Here is a 21,487-nt window from a genome sequence, read left to right on the forward strand (position 1 = left end):
CTGTGAGGTTTCAGCAAATGGGAGAGGCTGAGAGCAGGATCTGGGCTGGGTGGATTTGCTCCAAAACCTTTCTAGGAGTATACTTCCATGTGGCAGCTGCATCAACCCTTCTAAATTAAATTCTTGCTTAAACAGTGGGTACATCAGTGGGGGTCAGATGACTATGAGGTGGGGACAGAGCAGGGGTTGTAATTTGAGCCCTGAATCATAGAAATATACTGTCCAGAGAGGTCCCCCCTGCCAGACAGGGACACTTAGCATCAGTCACTTCTCTCTCTCTTATCGGGAACTGGCATGAAAGTGACTCATTGGGATCCTCTGAAGCTGTGACTTGCTCACATTATTTTGTTGCAATTATCTAATGTTTTCATACTAATTTTTCTGTTCTTCCCTCAACAGAAATGCCCTCAACAAGTAATGGTGAGAGCAGTAAACAGGAGACCATGCAGAAGACCTGTAAGAACAGTGACATTGAAAAGTGAGTGTAAATTGGGTAGCTTCCCTTGTTCTTGTTTTAAAGAACCATAATGTCCCATCTGGTGCTCCCAGCAGCAGTGCTGTGTTGGTTTTCTAAAAGTTTTATTCTAATGCTTCTTATTCTTTTAGTCCTATTAATAAAGTTTTCTTTATACCTTTTAAATTTTATGCCTATTTTACCCTTCTCCTAATCCATATCTCACAGCAAAAAATAATTAATTACACTAATAATTTTAGCCAATGCTGAACCCACCACATTATTCAATACATTAAGCAAAAAAGTCAAATTAACAAATCTAAACCACTACAAGTGGTAGTATGAAGGTTGGCATATTTGAAGCTTTTACCACTGAAGAGGGAAATTGTGCTGCAGCACAAAACCTGAACTTGAAGCACTTACCACTGCTGTGTTCACAGAGGGTTTGTGGGGAGTTCTCCACCAGATATCTATGAGGGCAGGTACCCAGTGACATGGAATTTGGCACAGTGGGTGTGCTGCAGTCTACTCTGGAATAGAAATAAATGGGTTTATGTGCACTGTTCACTTGAGTAACAACCGCTGTTCTAAACCTTATTTCACATGCTGCTGGGGGCGACCGACTGCTTGGGCAGATTTGATGGTCCAAGCCTAAAACTGCAGGCTGTTCTCTGCTGCCATGGGCTGCACCAGCTGGGATGGGGCAGTATTTTAAGTTGATTATTTCCTGATATAAAAAATTGCCCCGAGATCAAACAACTTGAATGAGGTGGAAGCAATGATGTAATGGTAGCTTTTAAATACTACATTTTGGGGTGAAGTCCATGGATAGTTTGGGATGGTAAAAAATCTAGTGGTGTGGCATTAAGCTGACTTTACAGAAAGTTGTCATTTTTCTTATGTAGTTTATTCTCCTCCTGGTCCTGATGTGAGAGGTTGCGTCTCTGGCACATTTTTGGATCTCTGACATTTCGGGCAGCCTGGCAGAGCATGTTCAGAATCAGAGTTAATTGGGAAAACTCCCTGCTGTAGAGGGAACTTTAACACTGCTTTGCTGTCTCTGCACTTTCCTTTCTACAAGCCCTTTTGTTAGCATGTCCCAAATGTTGGCTGTCTACCATTCAGTGCTTCTCAGTCAGCAGACTTTGGCCAAGGACCACTGAGTCTGGGAGCCTGCACGTCAGTGCAGTATCAGCTTTGTCCTTAGAGTGAGCCAACCATTGCATGCTGTCTTGGTGGGAAGGACTCATCTCTTCTGCCCTAATCTGTCAGCCTCTGTCTCAGCTGCTGCTTGGCTTCCCTTTGGGCCTCCTGCCTGTCAGCCCAGCAGCCCTCCATTCTCCCAGTTCCACTCCTATTGAAAATCTTTAAACTGTAGGAGCTGAAAGGATTTGACATTTTCCAGAACACTTGAGCTCAAGTGATAAAATTGACATAGCTTTAATAATCTGATCAAAGAGGCTTTAGCCAGCACCTTTTGAAGGGTCCCAGAATCCTTTCCAAACAACTCTCGTGCTAACGCTGCTGTGAAGTGCAGAGAGTGAGCGTGTGTGTGTGTCTATGCGCACACACCTTGCTCTGCAATAACCTTGCCAGCTAAAGCTTCAGTTCTGCTAGAAGTCAGTAAAACCCAAAAGAAATTATAGGAAATTCCTTAAATGTCTTGTTCAGTCTTTCCAATAATGTTAATTTTTGAAAGTAGCAGAGGGACCTTTTCCTTTAAGGTGCTTTGTTTTACCAAGGTTCAGAAAACAAGATGGTGTTTCAGGTGGAGAATTCCTAGCTGCTTTTTTTTTCTCTCCTTTCCTTTGAGATTCATGTGTGATAAATAGTTTCTGTCCTGCCATTTAAGGAGTCTGAATGCTCTGTGTGCTTGTCTGTGTAGAGGGGTTCTGTTAAATTAATTGATACCAGGGATCAGAGCTAGAAGCCTACAGAAAAGGAGGGGGAAGGGTTTCTCACTGTCTGGCTGCTTCCCACTCCACTGCTGAGCCATGATATATGGCGACCTAGCCCAACAGGCTAAATTGATTCATCTCTAGTTCCTGTTTCTTAATCTGGAGCTAAATTGGTTTCATTTTTCTTGTTTTTGGTGGTGCTTACAGGAAGTTTTTGGCAGCATCACTTTACTCCATTGTTTGTAACTTCAATTTTTGCCTTTAAATCTGAGCATTATTGATTGGCATGTTAAACCTTGTGTAGCATCTGATTAGCATTTTTAAAATTGTCCAGAAGCACATGGCTTAGCACCTGTGTCAGCTGTGCTCTCTGTTTAGAGCAGTGCCTAATAGAGTTAGCAGTGATCTGCCTATTGATCCTTCTTTTGTAAGAATGACATTCCTTCCTCCCCTCTTCCAAAAATAAGTCCAGGCAGAGAGAGTAGTGTGTTTTTGTTTCATTTTTAATCATTAATACAGACCAGTGAACAGTTGTCCTTTTGGCACACAGCTGAATTTCGTCACTTGAGCAGGTGTAAATTAATCTAAACATGGGGTTTTGTGGGAGTCTCTTGCATGTAGAACAGCTGGATGGGGTTTTGGGTAAGTCTGTGTTTGTTGCGCTGTTCCTTGTGCTACGCCAGATCATCAGTAACTTGGACAAGTTGATCTCATCATGGGGTAGTGGGAGACATGGTGCTGGTCCCAGTTCTCCTTCCCAGCGCTGTGAGGTGTCTCAGTGCTGAGCTTTTCTAATCATGCCATTTGAGGTGTCTGGAAGAAACACTGGGCTGAAGGCTCTTGGGGAGAGATGAAGGGGCATCACACCACCTGAGCCCTGCCTGTCCGCTGAAGACCCCAGCCACTGCCAAGGCAAAGCTCAGCCCATGCAGTGCTGCTTTACCTCAGCCTGAGATTCGGCTTTGCTCAGAGTTTAGCTGGTTCCTAATTGCCCAGGCACCCTCCCCGACACCTCCACAGACATCGGACACTCAGCAGAAGAAATGCTGCTCACAGAGAGCTGCAAAAAGCACCTTCCCCACAAAAAATCTTTCTCCCTGCCTTGTGAGGGTCTGGTGCCATTTTGAAACTGAGGTTCCCTGGGGTTAAAAGCCAGCATCTTAATTCACAGTGCCAATGTTCAATTTTGCTTTCTGCTACCAGACTAGATTGCAGGCCAGCGAGAGAGTCTGGGTTAGTGGCCCACTGGGTCACCTCCCATTTGTTTTCCTCAATTTTGTGTTGTCATAAATTCATTCCAGCCCGTTGTGGTTGATCAGTTTATCTCCGCCGGGGCAGGGAGCGCTGCGAGCATGATATATGGCACAGAGCATTGTAGCCAGCCTCTCCATGAATCACTCCAGCTGTTTGGTGTCAGCCCCAAAGCAAACAGGGCCCGGCCGCTGAGCATTGACTACGATGAGCTCAGTATGGGAAGAGACATGACGTATGAATGTTTATTTAATAATTCTCTAATATTTCCAGCGGAGTGTGGCTGTGCCTTCTGGGAGGGGTGAAAGGGGGGGAGGTTGAAGAGGGAAACTCTAATCTGTTGGGGTGGGTCATAAATCAGGCAGACAACATCATTAATCAGGGATGGGACAGAAGTAGAAGGAGGTGGGACTGAAACTGCCATCCTTGTTGGGAAGGGGGCTGTGCTTTTTTTTTTTTTTTCTTTCTTGTAAAACAAATCTTGTTTCTGATTCCGCTTGGCCCCAGCCATGCTGCCCGCATAATAGCAAACCCGGACATAAGGCTGTTTAAGTGAGTATGCTACCTCTGCTCTGAACCTTGCAATACAAGCCTGCCAAGCATTAAATCCCTTTATAATTATCTTCTTTATATAACACTTCATGCTTATCATGCTTCATTGGATGAGACGCTTGTTGGGTTAAAAAGAGGGTTTTAGAGACAAAAAGCAATTGTATTTGTTTTATTTTTCCTGTCTCTTCTTTCTTTCCCCCCACCTCACCTCTTTCCAATCCAGCTGTTTTGAAATGTTGGCTCTGGAGGCACAGCCAGCACAAGGAGGAGCATCAGTTAAAGTTAAACAAAGTTTAGATTTGGGTCCTTGTGCAAAGAGACAGGCATGTGAGAGCGGTCAGGGAGGTAGCCGTGTCTGTTGGGGAGACCCTGCTCCCAGGCAGACACGTCCAGGTGGGAGCGGAGTGCGAAGCCAGAGGATTAGCAGAGGCCTGAAAGGGAAGGAGCCATGATTAAGCTGGTATGTCTAAGCTGGTATGTCGGAGGAAAACAGAAGCTGTTGAGCATTCACACCACAGGATAAGCACTACCCAGCCCTTCTTCACAGTGTCACACCATTAATAGGCTTTGACAGGAGACAAGAACGTCTCATAGCAAAGACAGAATTAAAAAATTAACTTGAGTCATAAATGAACTAACCCTTTGTGCTCTGCTAAGCCGAGAGTGTGATGCTGCTGGTGGGTCCACTACTAGAGCAGCCAGTGTGAACTTGGGAGAGGATTCAGGACACTGAACTGAAGTGTGGGATTGTCGAAGGCTGAAAAAGAGCTGCTGGGATGTGCTGCTTGTGTCCAGATTTTTATCTTCATTAGATTTTACTCCTTTTCAGTAATTCAGTGGTATGTAATACTGTATTTGCACTGTATACTGGTGTTGAGAGGGTATGGAGATAGATGCTTCATTTCTTTATGAAGTGAGGCTTTTGCATTACTTCTTCCTCTGGGATGTGACAGTGGAGGGCAGAGTGCTGGGCTCTGTTTCTTTATTCTGCTTCCCTCTTTCAGTTGTTGGAGAGAAGCAGCATGTGCCAATAATGGTTTCAAACATTATAACCACTATGCAAACTGAAATTGTATCAGCATCCAGTTCTTCCCTGGCCAGTGGTTAATGAAGCTCAGTGAGGCAGGCTGTGACTGTACAAGCTCCTGTACAGACCTGGGGGTAGGTGGTATCTCTATTTAGTGCAGCGTTGTCCAGAAGTTTGGCCTAATTTCATGCCTTGAGGCAGTTTTCTATAGATTTTAACTTCTTCATGTGGGAAGGGACTCTTATTTCTGTTGAACCTGTGATGTTTTAAAGCTGAAGCATCTGCAAACCCAAGGGATCTGCTGGCTTTCAGGGGCAGTAGGTTCTGTATCCCTATTCCATAACTGGTGAAAAACCTAGGACGGAATTTTATTCCTGTGTTGGGGGCGCGGTTTAGGCAACCTTGCAATTTATGTCTCTTTGCCTACCCCTTCTTTTCTTTTTTCTTTTCTTAGTTTCAGAAATGCTGTTAACTTTAATTTGTAGAGTTGCTTCCTGGGAATGAAAAATCAATGGGGGGCTATCGCAGTGTGAAATTCGACTGTCACTATTGAGCTATAGAGTTACCAAGATGTCTTAGAAGGTAAAAAATAAATCGTGGCCCAGCAAGTGCTCAGCTGTGCTATTTCAAAGGGGATATGAGGCTGATGGTCTGTTAGAGGGTACTTCAGTTAGATGGATGATGATTCCCTGTGAAATATTGGAGTTATTCCATAGGTAAGAAAAACTTTAGCTTATAAAACACAAACAGCTGCCTTCTAGCAGACAAATTCTGCCCTTAGATGTGTGAGCAGCTTGTCAGAGAGACGACTCATCCCTAAAATTAGCCTGTGGTGTTTAACATTGTCTCTGATGGAGCATTGTGGATCTTGCCATGTTCCTTCTGAAAATACTTTGAGGATGTGACTGTTTATTCACATCCCTTAGCTATGCTGCAAGAATTAAGAGGCGGGGACTGATACTTTTTTTTAAGGAAACGCTTGTGTGGTGCCCAGATGCTCTCAAGAGAAAAGTAACAATTATCTTTATGTAGGCTGCACTCCCTGTTTGGATGAAAATGTTCCTTTGAAGAGCAGAAAAGGGGATCGTGTTATGCCCCATCCACTGCCAGTTTGCTGTCTCTCTCCTGCATCTGCTGAGGGGCAGCCCTGGCTGCACAGGCTGGCTGTGTGCTGGTGGTGACAGGGCTACTGCTTTCCTTGGCACTCACTGACCATTGTGGCAGGACTCAGTAAGTGTTTGTGCTGTGCCAGCTGCTGTGTGACAACAGGATGGTTGTAATTACAGCTCTTGGTTGTTTATGCATTTCTTAGGCTACAGTTAGTAAGTATAAATATGAAATAGTACTTTAAAAAGGACCAGTTTTGTTAGTTCTCATTAAACCATGTCTGGGACAACTGTAGAGTGAGTAATTATTTCTCTTACACTTGCATGCACAGTTGCAGTACCACTGAGGGGTGCTTACTGCTGCAAGGAGGAGTGCTAAGTCACATTTATTTGGAGCTTGGTAAAGATTTCCCAAGAAATTTAATGACAGAAGAATTCATTGTGCTTTCATATCATCTCCGCCTCTGTAATACAGAACCCAGCACTGCCTTTACAGAAGCAAAGTAATAGCAAGTAATATAATTAAAGTAGTTTAATATCCATGTTGATTTTTTGTCCTCACTTCGATACTTTTGTCGATGCTTTTCCTCACCTTACATCCCACTGCTACAGGCACTTTCACCCGATTTCTCCATTATCTTGTTTCTTCATTTTTGATGATTTTGTCTGCAAAAAGCTGTTGTTACCCACACAGTTGCATAAGCATTCCTGCTTTTCCCTCAGATATCTGGCTTATGACCTGTCCTTCCACTGCACTGCTGGTTTCCTTTACTAGCTCTGGGACCACAGTTGGTTATATGATACTAATGTGCTCTGGACTCCTTTAATAGCCTTGTGTTTCTTTTTGAAGGCTCAATTACCTTAAATGATGCTAATTCTGATCCTTTCTTTCCCTGTAAAGGAAACAGCTACAGTGTAAAAGTTCTAGGGCGGCAGCAGCAGTTGTAGGAAGCCGTCTGGAGGATGTGTTATCGCACTGCCCTTGTGTGCCGCCAATCAGCAGTCATGAATGGAGGTTCTGGAAAGCATATCACCTCCACAGTAAAGCCCTTAAAAGGCTATAGATGAATCCGAGTGCTACTGTAGTAGCATAGATATTTCCTGTTTATTTTGGTCGTTTGGATGGGGGCCATGGGAGTAGAAGACATTTATTTAATTGCTCACAGAGGCTGCCTGCAAGACTCAGCTGCATGTTCAACCTTCTGAGCAACTTTCAGCCCTAGGAATTTGCTATTCCTATTTCACTTCATGGATATTTTATAATTTTGTGCCCTGATCGTCCAGCCAAAGCTACCAATAATCCCAGACCAGCTCCAGGCCACAGTAAGATGACAAGTTACAGCTGCCATAAGTCTTCCAGTAGCAAAATAGACCTGCCTAGCTATACATGGAGCTTGGTCATAATCCAAACATGTTTACTTGTGGATGGGGGCAAGTGTCTGTAGGCTGGAACCTTTATCCTGTGTGCCTCAGCAAGGAGAGGAGCTGCATTTTCCATTTCCACCTCCTGCCTTTTGTGGCCCTTCTATTAAAGTAAAGACCACAATGCACCTTCACAGAAAATACAAAATGTTAGAAATACAAATGGGGTCTCCAGGATGAAGGATACATTTGAAAAGTGAATCAAGATAATAACACATTAGATGAGTAATTATTTCTCTTTAGGAACATTGTTTAGAGAATCATTTTCTGATTCAGCCAGTGCTGCCTCAACAAAACCTTGCTGCAGCAAACTACTTTTCCATAGCATGGCTTTTTTCTTTATCACCAAAGCTGCTCCAGTAAAGCAATGGGATTGCATTTATTTTCTCTTTGGAACAGGGAACATAGTCTCTAAATCTAATCAGAATGACCTATGCATTCTTTCGCCCAGCTTTCATGTCGAACCATAATTGCTCAAATGGCACATTTAAAATTTTGGCGCAAGCTCAGACTTTCACTCGCCGCCTTTTTAAATCAGTCCCAGTGGCCACTGGATACTGTGTAGCCCTACAAATGCATCTAAACATGCTGACTCCGAGGCTCCTTCTATTCTGAATGATCAGCGGTGCCATCTGTCTCTGTTTTGATTGGGGCTGAGCACATGTGTCCCAGGAAAACACGGGCCAAAAAAAGGGAAGAGAAAGAGCCAGCGCCTGAATTTACTTCCCGCTTCTGTAAAGACATTGTTGGGTTCTGTGTTATGGAGGCGGGGGAGATATGAAAGCAAAATGAATTCTTCTGTCATTAAATTCTTCAGGGAATCTTTACCCAAGTCCCTACTAAATGCAGCTTAAAATGCATTCTTGCAGTGGTAAGCTCCCCTCAGTGGTATTGCGACGGTGCATGCAAGTGTAAGAGAAATAATTCCTCTGTCGGGAAAAAAAGAGACAACATTTTTGGTTTGCATCAAGATGAAATTAGTCAGAAGCAAACTCTGAATTTGGCAAGCAGATGCCAGAATTAACAAGTTGTGCAAGCAAGTATAAAATAGAGGCGCTTGTGACTGAGAGCGCCTCAGAGTCGTGTGTGTGTGTGTGTGCCCTTGCATGCACCCTGCTCCAAATTCACAACTTAGAACACGGAAATTAGAATGGGGAACATTGCATTATTCATAACTTGGCAACCAGAAGCCAGGGCACTTTGCCAGAGTAAACTATTCTCTATAATTACAGGTGAAGCAACATTCTTTAATATCTTACAATACAAAAACATACATTAATCAAGGAAAGAGGGCTTTTTTTCCTAGAGGACAATAAATTAGCATCCTTGCCAATTTCCTCAATACATGTGACAACGTTTTACAGGATTATAAGTCAGCCTCTTTAAAGGAGGTTAGTCTAAAAACAAATAAACCAAATAAATGGGATTTTTAGCTAAATAAAGGGGAAGCCAACTCCTAAAACACTGATGTCTTGCCAGGAGATTTGCTTTTAGCATTGGCAGTCTTGCAGACCCTTTACAGGGTCTAAACTTCACTTGGTGTGATTTGACATGGCTCTTCCGCAAACAGCTTTGCTGGGCAGTTTTCTACATCAAGGCATGCAAACCCCTTCTGCTATAACCAGCTCATCTACTGAAATAAAATCTCAGTACGTTGTGCCAGTCTGGTAGCCCACATGTTGTGGGGTGATTCACAGTCAATCTGCCACCAGTGCCTGAGCGCCCACCCTGGGTTTCTTCCAGAGACTTAAGATACTGAAAATGCCTGAGCTGTATCTGTTTTCTTTTAAAGCCACCTGTCACTTTCCTTTTTAAAAACTTAGGTGTCAGTTTAAGTGTTTTTCTTGTTAGTAGCAAAGGTGCTTTTTCAGCTTTATGTTGTGTTCTTGCATTCCAGTAAGTGCAAAAGTCCTTTCAGTCTATGGATCTCCCACTGACTTCAGTGCTGCTCACCCACATCTGCCAAAATAAATTCTCTGTAAATTCTTTAGCTCTCGTACTTGCTGCAGGTGATGCTTGCTAAATTGAAAGTGGGGGCAGATTATTTCATCAGGTTGAAAATGAAAGCAGTTCTTATCCCCAAAACCATAGGGGTGCTTATAGATGGTGTTTGAAACTCAGGTAGTGAGGTAGCTGAGTTGAAGGCAATGTATGAGTGAGAGCTGAGACAGCATCACTGTGATCTGCCATTCTGCAGTGCTCCTGGGTGTCACAGAGCTGTGCACAGCATGTTACAGGCTAATGAAACAGGGTCTCTTCTCTGAAAGAGTTGCCCTCTCACCCAGATGTAAATTGGCTATGAGAGAAGGCTTGCAATTGCATCATTGTGCACTGATGTTGGGGTCATTTTATCAAGTCTTGAAGATTTGTGCCCCACAAAGCAAGGACTGCACCAGGCTTTCTCTCCTGCAGTGTAATAGTGGTTATGATAATTGTCATCTACAGCTGAGGTTGGATATGGCCTGGGGCAATTTCTCTGCTCCTGGAATCTTACTTTAGCTTGACTTTGCCTTCAAAGCATCGACCAGTCTGTTTCTAATATTTATGATATGTAAGCTGCTAGTGACATGACCTCTGCCCTTGGTGCAGGGAGGTGGCATGTATGTTCTGCTTGGTTCTCCACTTTGGACAAGGGAGGATAAAGGCTTTGTTTAAAAATAAATACATCACTTTCAGGTTTGTCAGTGGTACTGTACATTTTCCTCTCTGCCACTCTGTGTTTACAGGCACAGGAAAGCAAAAATAAATGTATGAGGAAGAGAGAAGGTCAGAATATCAAGCGTCAAAAGTAGCCCATGAAATTTTATTGGTGGTGCATTTAATCAGTGCTAAGCGTTTTTTACAAGATACATACAAACAGTGGAATTGTAAAAATTTATGGAATGCTGTGTACAGTGTAGCCATTTATGAAGAAAGGAAAATTTATATCCAGTTGAAATAAACCAAAGGGGAATGTTTTATGGAGACTGTTCAACAGCAGGATACATTGAATGAGATCTGGATGAGGATGGGGTATTTGCAGGGTCTTCTTTGAGGTGTTTTCGTGCTTCTTCTGTAGCTAACAGTTTGCATCTTTCTGTGGCTCTCAAATAGTCAGGATGCTGGATGCAGGGACAGTGTGGTGTTTGTGTTTTTCTGTACAGTGGAAAGGAAACACAAGTGAACAGCTGCTATTGGTATCTGTGGTAAAAGGCTCTCACTCTTGGGCTTGTTCCAGTACAACAGTTTCTTGAGCAGCCCTTAATACCCAGCTGGGAAGGGTTAACTGAAGCCAATCACACTGACATCAGCATTTTTTTGTTTCCTTTTTGGTCCAGTATTTTGTTGATGATAAAGCACAGACTTAGTCAATTGAGAGATTCCAGAGCTGCAGAATCAGAGATAATTTAATTAACGGAATTGCTTGTGATTGCCCACTGGGACAGCGGGTAGGAATTGCTCAATTTAATTTGGAGAAACAAAGATCACATGCATGCTAATGTTTAACAAATAACCAGTGTTTGGGTTAAAGTTTTTTAGTGAAGAGGGGGGTGGTCATTTCCCAGGGGAGATTTCCCAGGGGACGATTGCTGCTCTAAGCTAGAGATAGGTCCTTTTTCCTCTTCCATAGTATTTCTGTGCACTTCTCTGGCCTTTTACCTGAAAAAGGCAAGGATTTTCTCAGAGAAAGTGTCCTTACTTTCAGTGCTCTGGGGAAAATGCTATGAACAGTAGAAAAATACGCATTGGCCACAAAGACTGAAAATTATCACATGCTGTCTGCCCAGTCTCACAGACTTGCTTCTTCACAGCATCCTCAGCTGTGACTGCCAAGGCATGGAAGACTTAACCACAAAGTCCAGGGAGAAGTACAGGACCGAGCTTCTTCCACAAGGAGTCCTCCCTTCCTGTTTTTGCTCTTGTACAAACATTCTCACTCAGGCTCCCCTGTGTGTGCTGGTGTCACAGCAAGTCTCTACTCCAGGATGGAGGTGCCCTCTTAATATGTCATCAGCCAGTTCTCACACCTGCTGGAGAAGCATGAGCACTGGGGCTCGAGGTATAGCTCTTGGCAGCAGTTGTGCTCAGCAGGTCACTCTGGAGGCTGATAAATTACGTTATCCAAACACGTCAAATCAGGGCGCTGAGGCGCAAAATTGTTAAGAGTCCTCCTGCATCCAACATGAGGTCAAGGCAAAGCAGAGAGCCAATTCCTTCTCCGTAATTCCCTCTGCCTCACTTGGCAGGGTAACTTGTACACAGCCTTCCCCTGTCCATGGCACTTGGCTTTCTGACCCTCGCTCCACCCTGGCGTTACCCTGTAAAAATTCTGCCCAAGGCTGCTCCCAGCTGCGTCCAGGCAAGCGCACAAAAGGTGCACACACGAGAGGGAATCCTGAGGGAGTTCCCAAGATTGCTGCTGCAGGAAGAGTTGCTCCTAGTGATGCTTATCTTTAGGATACAAGCAGCAGGTTGACGGTAAAATGACACTAAATGGAATGGCATGTGTCCCAAATGCGCTGGCCACCACGGGAGCCAGACACATGGGAAGTGACTCTCGTCTTTATTCCATCCCTGGAGGTAGTTTCAGTTTCCTTTATTTACTAATGTTCTCCCTATTTCCCTTGACCTCATTTCCTCCAGCTTTTCCGAAGCAACCATGCAATTATCACTCACTTTGGGTTGACCCTTGGCTGCCACATCCCTTGTTGCTACTGCTCTGAGAGGTTTTCCTGAAATCTCAAGTGCAAAATATTCACTTACAGCCAAAACTCCTAGCTCTCATGTGAAGTAGGAGCTGTGTCTTCATCTGTGCTGTGCCATCAGGATTTGTCCTGTGAGCTTGTTTAGCAGGGACAACATGGAGTTTAAATTCTGTCATAGCTGAGCTTTGATTAGTGCTGGGAGATATCACAGTGGCTGAAGCTCCCTCTCTTACCAATGCACCCCAGTCTTGTTAATAAATGTATATTTAACAATGTCTGGAGCGTATGAAGTGATAATAACTAAATCAATACCTCCCACATTGATTGTCCAGGATCCCTACAGCGTGACGCACGCAGCGGTGTGGTAATTTTCCAGCTAACTAGCACCCTGATCTACAGCCCTCCTATTGATTGGCCATTGTATCGGGCAGCCTCTGAGCATTATTGCTTATGCCTCTATTCAGCCTCCTTTTCTGATTCATTCGTTTATTACTGGACAGGTGCGATTATCTCAGAGACTTTCCGAAACTGGCCAATGGGGGTCAGCTGTTTAGATTTCTATAAACAAACCATTTTCTATCTTTTCAAGTTGTTGCAGTGGCAAATTTTTCCTTTTCAAGTTTTGACTATTACTGGGCTGGGACTGGGGATGAATGGGCATTTGTTTGTATCTGCTCAAAGAATCAACTTTTCCCTTTCCTTTCTGAGTTGCCCACCCATCTGAGGAGGACATGTAGGTCCACAGATGGTAAAAGGAGAAATTAGCAAGGGTTGAGATTCTATTTACCACCTGCTTTTGTTAGGAGTCACACTTGCTGCCTTTACACCTCCAGTGCCTTTGTGCATGCAGGAAGGAGAAATGGATTCCATGAAGTCAAATTCAACTGCAGTCTTCAGCCAGCATCAGTTCAACAGTGGGCCAGACTGGAAGAGAAACAATTTTCTCAGCCAACAATAATCTTCAAGCTATAAATAAATAAATCTGTTTCTTCCTTGGACAAAACTAACACCTTTCTAGACTTTCTTTGAAAACACTAGCAGCTCTTCCTTGACGGTGAGAACTCAAGCTGGGATATGGCAATAATTCATACCAATGATCAGGAGCAAGTGGGTGTTATCACAGCAGGGAGGACTGTCTCCTACTGAAACTCTTTCATCGTGCTCCAAAGAATATTTATGGATTCCAAGACTTGAATCCACGGTCCCTCTCCCCAGACAGTCCTCACCCACTAGGCTATCATGGGACATTTGTATTTCTGTACCTTTTTTGCAGTTCTAAAACTGTTACCATTTTCTGGCAGCTGTCACTTGCAATGAATCTCCTTCTGATGAAGATCTCAGCTAGCTCATGCAGAGCGTGTCTCATCAGTACAAAGGCAAGAGTGAAGTTGAAGGAGCTTTGTAACAGTGGTAGTTAACCATATACATTTCAGCAGCGTCACTTTCTTCTGAAGTGTCATAATTAGGAAAATCACCCAAAATCTATTTGACTAGTTCTGTTACCAAAGCCTTGGGAAAAGCCATCAGAACCAGCTTGTGGGAGATACCCCAGGTCCCTCCCTGCATGCTAGTGACAAGTGACTAATGAACAAAGGAGTGAGTGCCTGCCTGCAGCTAGAGTGCTGAGATTGCAGCTCACTTTACTGGTTGTAGTAATTCCACTAGACCTGTGCTGTAGACACCTGTTGATGAATCATCCTCTAAAAAGGTAGAAGACATAGATGCCACTGTGGGTTATCTTGTGATTGATGATGCAGCTTCTGGTGTCAAGATGCTCTTCAGATTCTTCTGAGCTGGAGTCTGCCTGGAGATGCCAGAAATTCACTGACACAAGTGAAAATTGTTGGTTTTGTTTTTATTCAAGAAAGTAAGAGCTTTTATGTTAGAGCTTTTATGCTCTAAATCTTTTCTGGGGAATACTTGAGGGCCCCTCCCTATGCCTGCACTGAGTAGAAATCGGATTTTGCAACATACTGGAATGATGCATCCTTGTCTATTGCTCCCTGCATTTCATTTGCTAAGCATTGCTGTCTGCCCTTGCTTTTAGATTGGCAAGTTGCTCTTTTCACCAGCCTTGCAGAACCATGAAAATACACTTGCCTGGCCTCAGCACAGTGCCTCTGTGACAAAAGAGATAATGCTGCCCATCAAAAAATGACCCTAGGAAGTAGGAAAGCTGAGATTGTAAAGCTGCCTTTATAGCCACCCTGTTGGCACCATGTCCATTTCTTTTGGTTTCTCCGTTCTTTCAGTGTTAGAATCAAAAAGCTGTGGCTTTCATTTATATAAGCCGTTGTGTTGATCCTGTGTAATGAGCTGATTTTGCATTTCACGAGGCTGATGACCAGCAAAGGCCTCCATTCCCTAAGGGAAAGAACAGCTCCTATTGCCCACAAAAAGTTATCTCAGCAGCTTTAAAACAACATACAGAACTTTGTCTCAAGCATGTGGTCCTAAGGAATCTCTTAAGGGAGGCAAGAAAAAAAGGCAGAAAACAAACAAAAAAGAATATGCAACAAAAATATCTATTCTTTAAATGTGTCTTGCTCTGTATGAAGCTGGCAACCCCAGCATTGGTTGTGTTCTTTTGTGATGTGTTTGGAAGTGTTTAGAAAGACACTTTAAAGAATTCACACTAGGCTTTTTGGGAATTCTTTTTTAATCCAAGCTGGATGTATTAGTTTGAGATTTGATGCCATTTCCTGTGCAGTACCTGATGTGGGATCCTTTTTCCCAAAAACTCTTAACAGTTTTGTGTGCTCAGTGATGTTCACTCTTCATCATCTTTTGCAGAATTACAGAAGACTCTGCAGTGACAACATTTGAAGCGTTAAAGGCTCGTGTCCGTGAGTTAGAAAGGCAGCTTTCCCGTGGGGACCGCTATAAATGTCTCATTTGCATGGTGAGTAGCACTCCACTCGTGGTAATGAATCAGAAATGTCTTGGTATCTCTGCCGAGGAAGGGAGAAGCTTTTCTTTTTCAGGCAGACTGGGGGAACTCATCACCAATTAGCCTTCCAAATTAAGGTCTTAACTACTCAAATTTCTGTATGAATTACATTGTCTCACTGGTATTTGTAGCTGTCCCTCTGTATCAGGGGCAAGAAAGGCACAACTTCAGAATACTTTCTGCCTTCCTGTAGAAAACTCCCAGATACCAGTGTCCTTTTCCTGCACATGCAAATTTAGGTACAAAGGAGAGAGCAGAATCTGTGATCAGAGACTCATCTCTGATTTGGCAACAGGGATGTTGTCTGAGCATTTAAAAGTTGCCAGAGTCCTGCACGCTCTCTGGTGATGCTGTGGCCTTCCTCAGAAAGGACAGCAGCTCCCTCTGATGGTCTAAGCCTGCAGGGCTCTGTGTCTCCTATTGGGTTTGTGTTCTGCTGAGGGCAGAACATTCTGCTTGGTGGAGAGCTCCCGCTGCAACTTCAGCTTCATGCACAGGCTTCTCCCTCCCAGCCAGCTCACAGTTTGGAGGTGTGGGAGTGCAGTCCTTGTCACTCGTCCCACAGAAGGGACAACAGGTTGCTGCTCTTTTCCAGAGGTTTGTTAGCAATGATAGAAGATACTTGAGAAGGCATGTCTGCTGAAATAGCAGCAGCATTCTTAGGATGTAGTTACGCTGTTCCTGCAGAGCTGAGTTGTGATATGGGTTGATCTTACCCTCTCACTGGTTTTCATATGATCTGGTTACCTTTCTGATGAGAATAATGGCATCTGGCCAGAGCAACTTCAGATGCTTTTGCGATAACTGTGCTGAGCCAGGTCATCACTTGAGTGGCTTATGTTGGAACTTCCAACAGGAGTTCTGGGAAGCCAAGAAAAGGGATTGAAGGAGATTTTCTGCCACTTTATGCAAGCATTACAAACATACAACTTACATACTACACAAGTTGATTATTTTAACTTAACTTCTTAAACAAAATACAAGACAGTGTTACCCACAAAGAAAGGCATTGTGATGGGGTTGGGAGTGGAGAATCACTAGATTTCCATGCTATGGAAATAATCTGTTTGCTTCTTTTCCTCAGGACTCCTACACAATGCCCCTGACTTCTATTCAGTGCTGGCATGTGCACTGTGAAGAATGCTGGCTGCGGACTCTGGTGAGGCTCTTGACTGCTTTCTTGTTGACTTACAGCCTTTTTCCTCTCTTCTCAGATACTTTATTCTAGACTGCCACAGGGAAGGGTGCTTTTTGCTTTATTTTAAATAATCTGAGTGCTGTGCTTGCAGATTTCCCTAGCCTGGCTGTTTAACACCCCACTCTAGCTTTGACATGAGAGAGTTTTGTTTGAATCATTGTGACCCAAGTTCTGTCCTGCCCCTTGCTTTTTCCTCCACTGCTGTGGGAAGAGATCTGTGCCAGGGACTATCTTGCCTTTCATTAATTTCCTGTGGGGCATCCATGCAGAGAGGTAAAGCTGTGAGAATGGAGGCCTAACCCACTGAGATTTCATGGAATGGGTAGCTTCTGAGAAACATAATATTGCCCTGAAGCAAAGGGAATCATCTTCAGGAGAGAGGCTATGGAAGGGAGCTTTTATAATGTGAATCTATATTTTTTAGGTTATTTGGAATAGCACTGTGTGGTTTTCAAGCATATGCCATTCTGTTTAGAAGATTGGGAACTACCTTGAACATTGAATAGGTGACCCAGTAGAGCAGTAATTTATACATTTATTAAAGGACATCAGGTTAAAATTTAAGGTGTTATTAAATAAATTGTTTTCTTTTCCTGTGTTAAAACTGTGGGCTTTATAATCAGCCTTTAATGTCCGCTCTGCAGCTGATTTTCAGGCTCTCATTTTGTTCAGTCTGGAGAGTGGAAAATAGTCAATTGTGCTTTCTAGTTCTCCTGTTAGCAAGATGATACAGTGTTGGGTTACAAAAAATTTAAGGGAATGCCACTCCTAAAAATTTGTTCCTGTAAGGCATTACTCTGTTTTATAAAACACATTGTATGCTTGGAATTACTATTAAGCTGATCATGCTCCTTTAAATCCTGCCTTTTAAAAGTCTAGTCCAAGAAAAGTTACCAGGATGGTGAAGTGCCTGTGGGCTTGAGTACTAATAGCAACTCAATAACTTGGCTATCCCTTGGGCTGTATTTTACAGCTCTTCAGCTACACCCCATCACTATTTACATTATACAAGCTTTTGTAAACATTTTAGCAGCATCTTATAAAAAGACACACATGTGGGTACGTAGCTGTGAGGTGTCTGGATGAATATGTGCTCTGCCACCTTTGCTAACTGAAGAGTAATCTTGCCTTTCAGTGGTGCTACAAGCACAGGATAAAACACTAATTTCCTCTTCATTTTCTTTACTTTGAAGTCTTTGTCGTCTCCTCTTCCCACCAGCCTCAAGTCATCTTCTAGACTTGTGGCACCAATTTCAGGCTGTTCTTAGGTTCAGCAGCAACATAGTTCAACTTTTGTCATGTTCAGCAGTCACAGCTGCTCATGAGAATGGGGAAAGTCACTCCAGGTGCTGAGGGATTAACATTTCCCTTGCAGAGGGGAAGCCATCTCCCCCTAGAATTCCATGAAAAAGGTGGTGATGGTGCTGGCTGTGTGTGATCTGCACATGGCTCTTCTGCTGACCAGGCAGGCGAGATGGGAATAGTCCAGCAAGACATCATGTTAGAACTTGGCACTTGCATAGGGGAAGCAATTAATAAGTGACTACTCATGTGTTCCCCAGTCCTAGCCTCTCCCTGCAGCCCCCAATTTATTAAACCAGGCCTTTTCACAAGGCATGCTTGCACTCCCTCTCCCATCTCAAAAAAATCTCCCAGCCTGTGTTCGCATGTTTCTAATGTAACCATTAAAATGTAGCCTGAAGACAGCAATAAAAACCCTGGAACGCCTTGGTGCTTTTGTGTCTTGATCAAAGTCAATGTGTGTAATCTCGTTAAGACTGCCCTCCTTCCCCCCTCCCTTTTTATGAATTTAATGGCATACAGCAGCTGGGCTCAGTGTTTAATGCTTACCAACCTGCATTGTTCTAATTAAGGTATCTCCTTTTATTTCGGGCACAAAAGAGACTCTTGTTTTTTTTAACAAGCGAGGAGCTGTGGGATAGTGTGTGTAATAATCACTGCTGTTACCTTTCCCTGGGTATAAAGCTGGCTCCCCAGTGGGGTTGGGAGGAGGGAGCCTGCGCGTGCAGCACACATGGAAAGACTTGGCTGGGGGAGAGGGGCAGCATTTTTCTTCTGTTGTGCAATAAACAATTTGTTGGAGTTAATAGGAGTTGGAGCAGGCGGGTTGTGTCAGGCTTCCGGCCCCTTTTGAACAATCTGGAGATCTGCCATCCATGCTGGTGAAAAGTCCCCTTTCTCCTATGTGCCTGTGGTTCACATGCCCAGCCAAGGTCTAATATTAACTTAGAGTGTGAGTTGTCTGAGAGAGTAGGGATCATGTACTGAACACAGCCCTGGAACTGAAGGCTCAGAGTGCCTGCAAGCACTTCTAAACCTCTGCAGGGTATTTAAGACAGGGTGAAATTTGATGCTCACATGTGTCTATGGACCTATGGGTTAAACATTTTCGAGGATACAATAGTATAATGATCTGAGCATATGATTTGATATTATTTAGGGCACTGATGAGAATTGGATCTTAAAATGCTTAGACTTCATGAAAATAAAATTTTTGGATTTCTGTTTTTTTAGGTTCAATTCTAAATTATAACTCTTCTGTTGGTAAGGGCAAGGAAGAGACTTTTAATCACTAACTCTACAAATGATTGCTGGACTTTCTAGCTTGGGTATAATTATACTGGAGCTTAGTATGTCAACAGGCTTCAAGTTCTGGGGTTGAAACATTGACCAGAGGAGATTCCATCTCTGAAGCAAAGTCTGGGTTCACAGAGAGGGACCCTGGAGATCCCTTAAGAGAACCAAGATCATGGAGTGATTTACCTGTGATCCCTTTTGGAAAACCTGGAAACATGTGCTGGGTTCTTCAAAGATAGGAGAGGAAATGCTGTTGCAGAAGCACGACTTAGCCTGGGCAGCAGCAGGTGGGTGCTGACAGCCTCATGGTGGGTGTCCATCTCAAGCTGGTTGGTTGGCTGCAGCCTGAGTCATGGGGTAGTAGGGGATGAATCTGCCTCTGTAAGTCTGCCCTGTCTCCATCCTTCCCCATTAACTGAGAGGGACCCTACAGCTAATAGTGGGTGAGGTTTGTATTTTCCTTCTCCTGAGGAGAGTTCTCTAACAGAAGAGATTGGCCGTCTGCTGTAGTGATTTGCTGGGGAGGTTTGGAACCTCCATCCTTGGAGGTTTGTGAGAACAGAGTTGATGTGTGTCTGTCAGCAGTAATTCAGGTTGAGGTGATCTTGCCCAGGGAATGGGTTGGTGAGTTCTTGACATCTCTCAGAGCTGTAGTTTTGTGATTTCCCAATCCCTGGTATCCTTCTTTATTAAGTAAATGGAGCTGGAAGCTAAGTCAGGCTGTTGTTTGTCAGTGAAGGAGCTGTCGGTGTGTGCAAAGGCTGAAAGAGGAGAGGTTTATTTGAGCAAATGCAGTTTACTGGGCTTCCCCCATCACCTGTACAAGCCAGATCCAGCATTTCCCACGTGTATTTGCTGACTCCAGGCTTGTGCCTGCCTGTCTTGGGTTTATTTGAAAATGACAGCTATAAGAGCAGGAAAAAATCACTTCTAAAAGGCCTTCTTCATTACAAAATGCTTCCAGGGGATCCATCAGTATATATGTGAGCTCTGCAGTTGACACATTTATATCTTTACTAATCAGTACGTTCTTGCCACTCTTTCTAGGCTCTAGTACCATAAATGCCATGTGGGCTGGAGTGATTTTGTACAAAACAGCACAGATACAGAGCAGTCCTTCTGGGTGATTCCTCAGTGCTTCAGCAACATATAGGGACCTCCTGAGTCAGCAGCTGCATGAATGCTGTGCTTGAGCCTTCGTGATATTCTCATCTGCCATGAGGTTCTCTGGTTATTAATTAGCATTCTTCAGTTCTGGCCTCCAGCAGCCTGTGCGGGTGAGCTCTACCCTTTAAGGAGGCTTCATGAAAGAAGTTCTCCTGGTGGTTTAACCCCATTACCTGACAACTGGAGGGTACCCCACAATGGCAGTAGAGGACAACTGTTTCTCTGGGAATTAGCATCTGCAGAGAAGAAGCTCCACACTTTGTGTGGAGGCACAGGTGGGAGAGGAGGTTAGCCTTGGTTGAGAATTGGATCTTGGCATTCAGTTCCTTTCCTGGCAAGAAGCCGCCTCTTGGTTTGGGTCCCTCCTGTCATCTCTCTGCTTTGATTTTACTTTCTTTGCCTGCTCTATTTGTGTGTCTCTTTATTCTCTGTGCCTGGTAACATATTCTTCTTGGAAATTGCCCATTTTTAGACCCATAGGACAGCAGGAAGTGCCTAAATCCTTCCTTGTGAGTTTCCCTGCTTTAGCCAATTTATAGCAGACATCATACCATTTTTTTTAAGAGGCAACTTTAAGACAAACTACTCCAATCCTTCCTGGCACCATGTAAGCCCTAACGACTTTTCAACATCTCAGCTCTCGTTAATGCATTTTTCAAACTACTACCCCAAGTGATTAGCCTGTATTGAGGATCAATCACTTGCCAAATTTTAATTAAGAAAGGAGGAGAAAAAATAAACTCCATCCCAGTTCCAGCCCCATTTCTTTGCTTTGTAACAGCCCTGGAGCAAACTTCTTGCAGCAGAGTTTTATAAACCCCCCAAAACTGGGGTTTATAATGGAAAAGCTGAGGTGGCCTTTACTCCAGCACACACAGCTATAACACATCAAGGCTTTTCCATGTAGCTATGATGAAAGGAGCAGAAGGACCTGGAAAAAAAGAAAAAGAAATGGCTGACAGGTGGGACTTATTATTCCACAGCATTTTTATTTCAAGGGAAAAGTTTAGTAACCCCAGCTGGCAGGTGAGCAGTGGGGGAGCATTTGCTTTTTCATTGTGCCTGTGCCAGCATGTGTGTGTACAAGCTTATGTGCCTCTCCACAAGAGAGGAGAGCTTAATCAGTGGTGCAGATAAATGTACACCTACACCGAAAAGTCAGATGTAAGGAACAAGGTT

The 21,487-nt window shown here is 43.7% G+C and overlaps 1 protein-coding gene across 3 annotated transcripts in view; it reads left to right on the forward strand.

Annotated features, from left to right (window-relative positions):
* The window catches only part of RNF220 (ring finger protein 220), a 220,514-nt gene that overhangs the window by 193,201 nt on the left and 5,826 nt on the right, over positions 1–21,487 (forward strand). For all 3 annotated transcript variants that reach the window (XM_005521088.3, XM_005521087.3, XM_005521089.3), the window contains 3 exons: positions 400–478; positions 15,189–15,297; positions 16,430–16,504. In XM_005521088.3, the coding sequence (XP_005521145.1) occupies positions 400–478; positions 15,189–15,297; positions 16,430–16,504 (263 nt within the window). The remainder of the gene's footprint in view (positions 1–399; positions 479–15,188; positions 15,298–16,429; positions 16,505–21,487) is intronic.

Source organism: Pseudopodoces humilis, chromosome 10 (assembly GCF_049639895.1).
Source record: "Pseudopodoces humilis isolate 2021_Gansu_Grassland_sample_001 chromosome 10, ASM4963989v1, whole genome shotgun sequence".
In the NCBI taxonomy this organism is placed as follows: Eukaryota; Metazoa; Chordata; class Aves; order Passeriformes; family Paridae; genus Pseudopodoces; species Pseudopodoces humilis.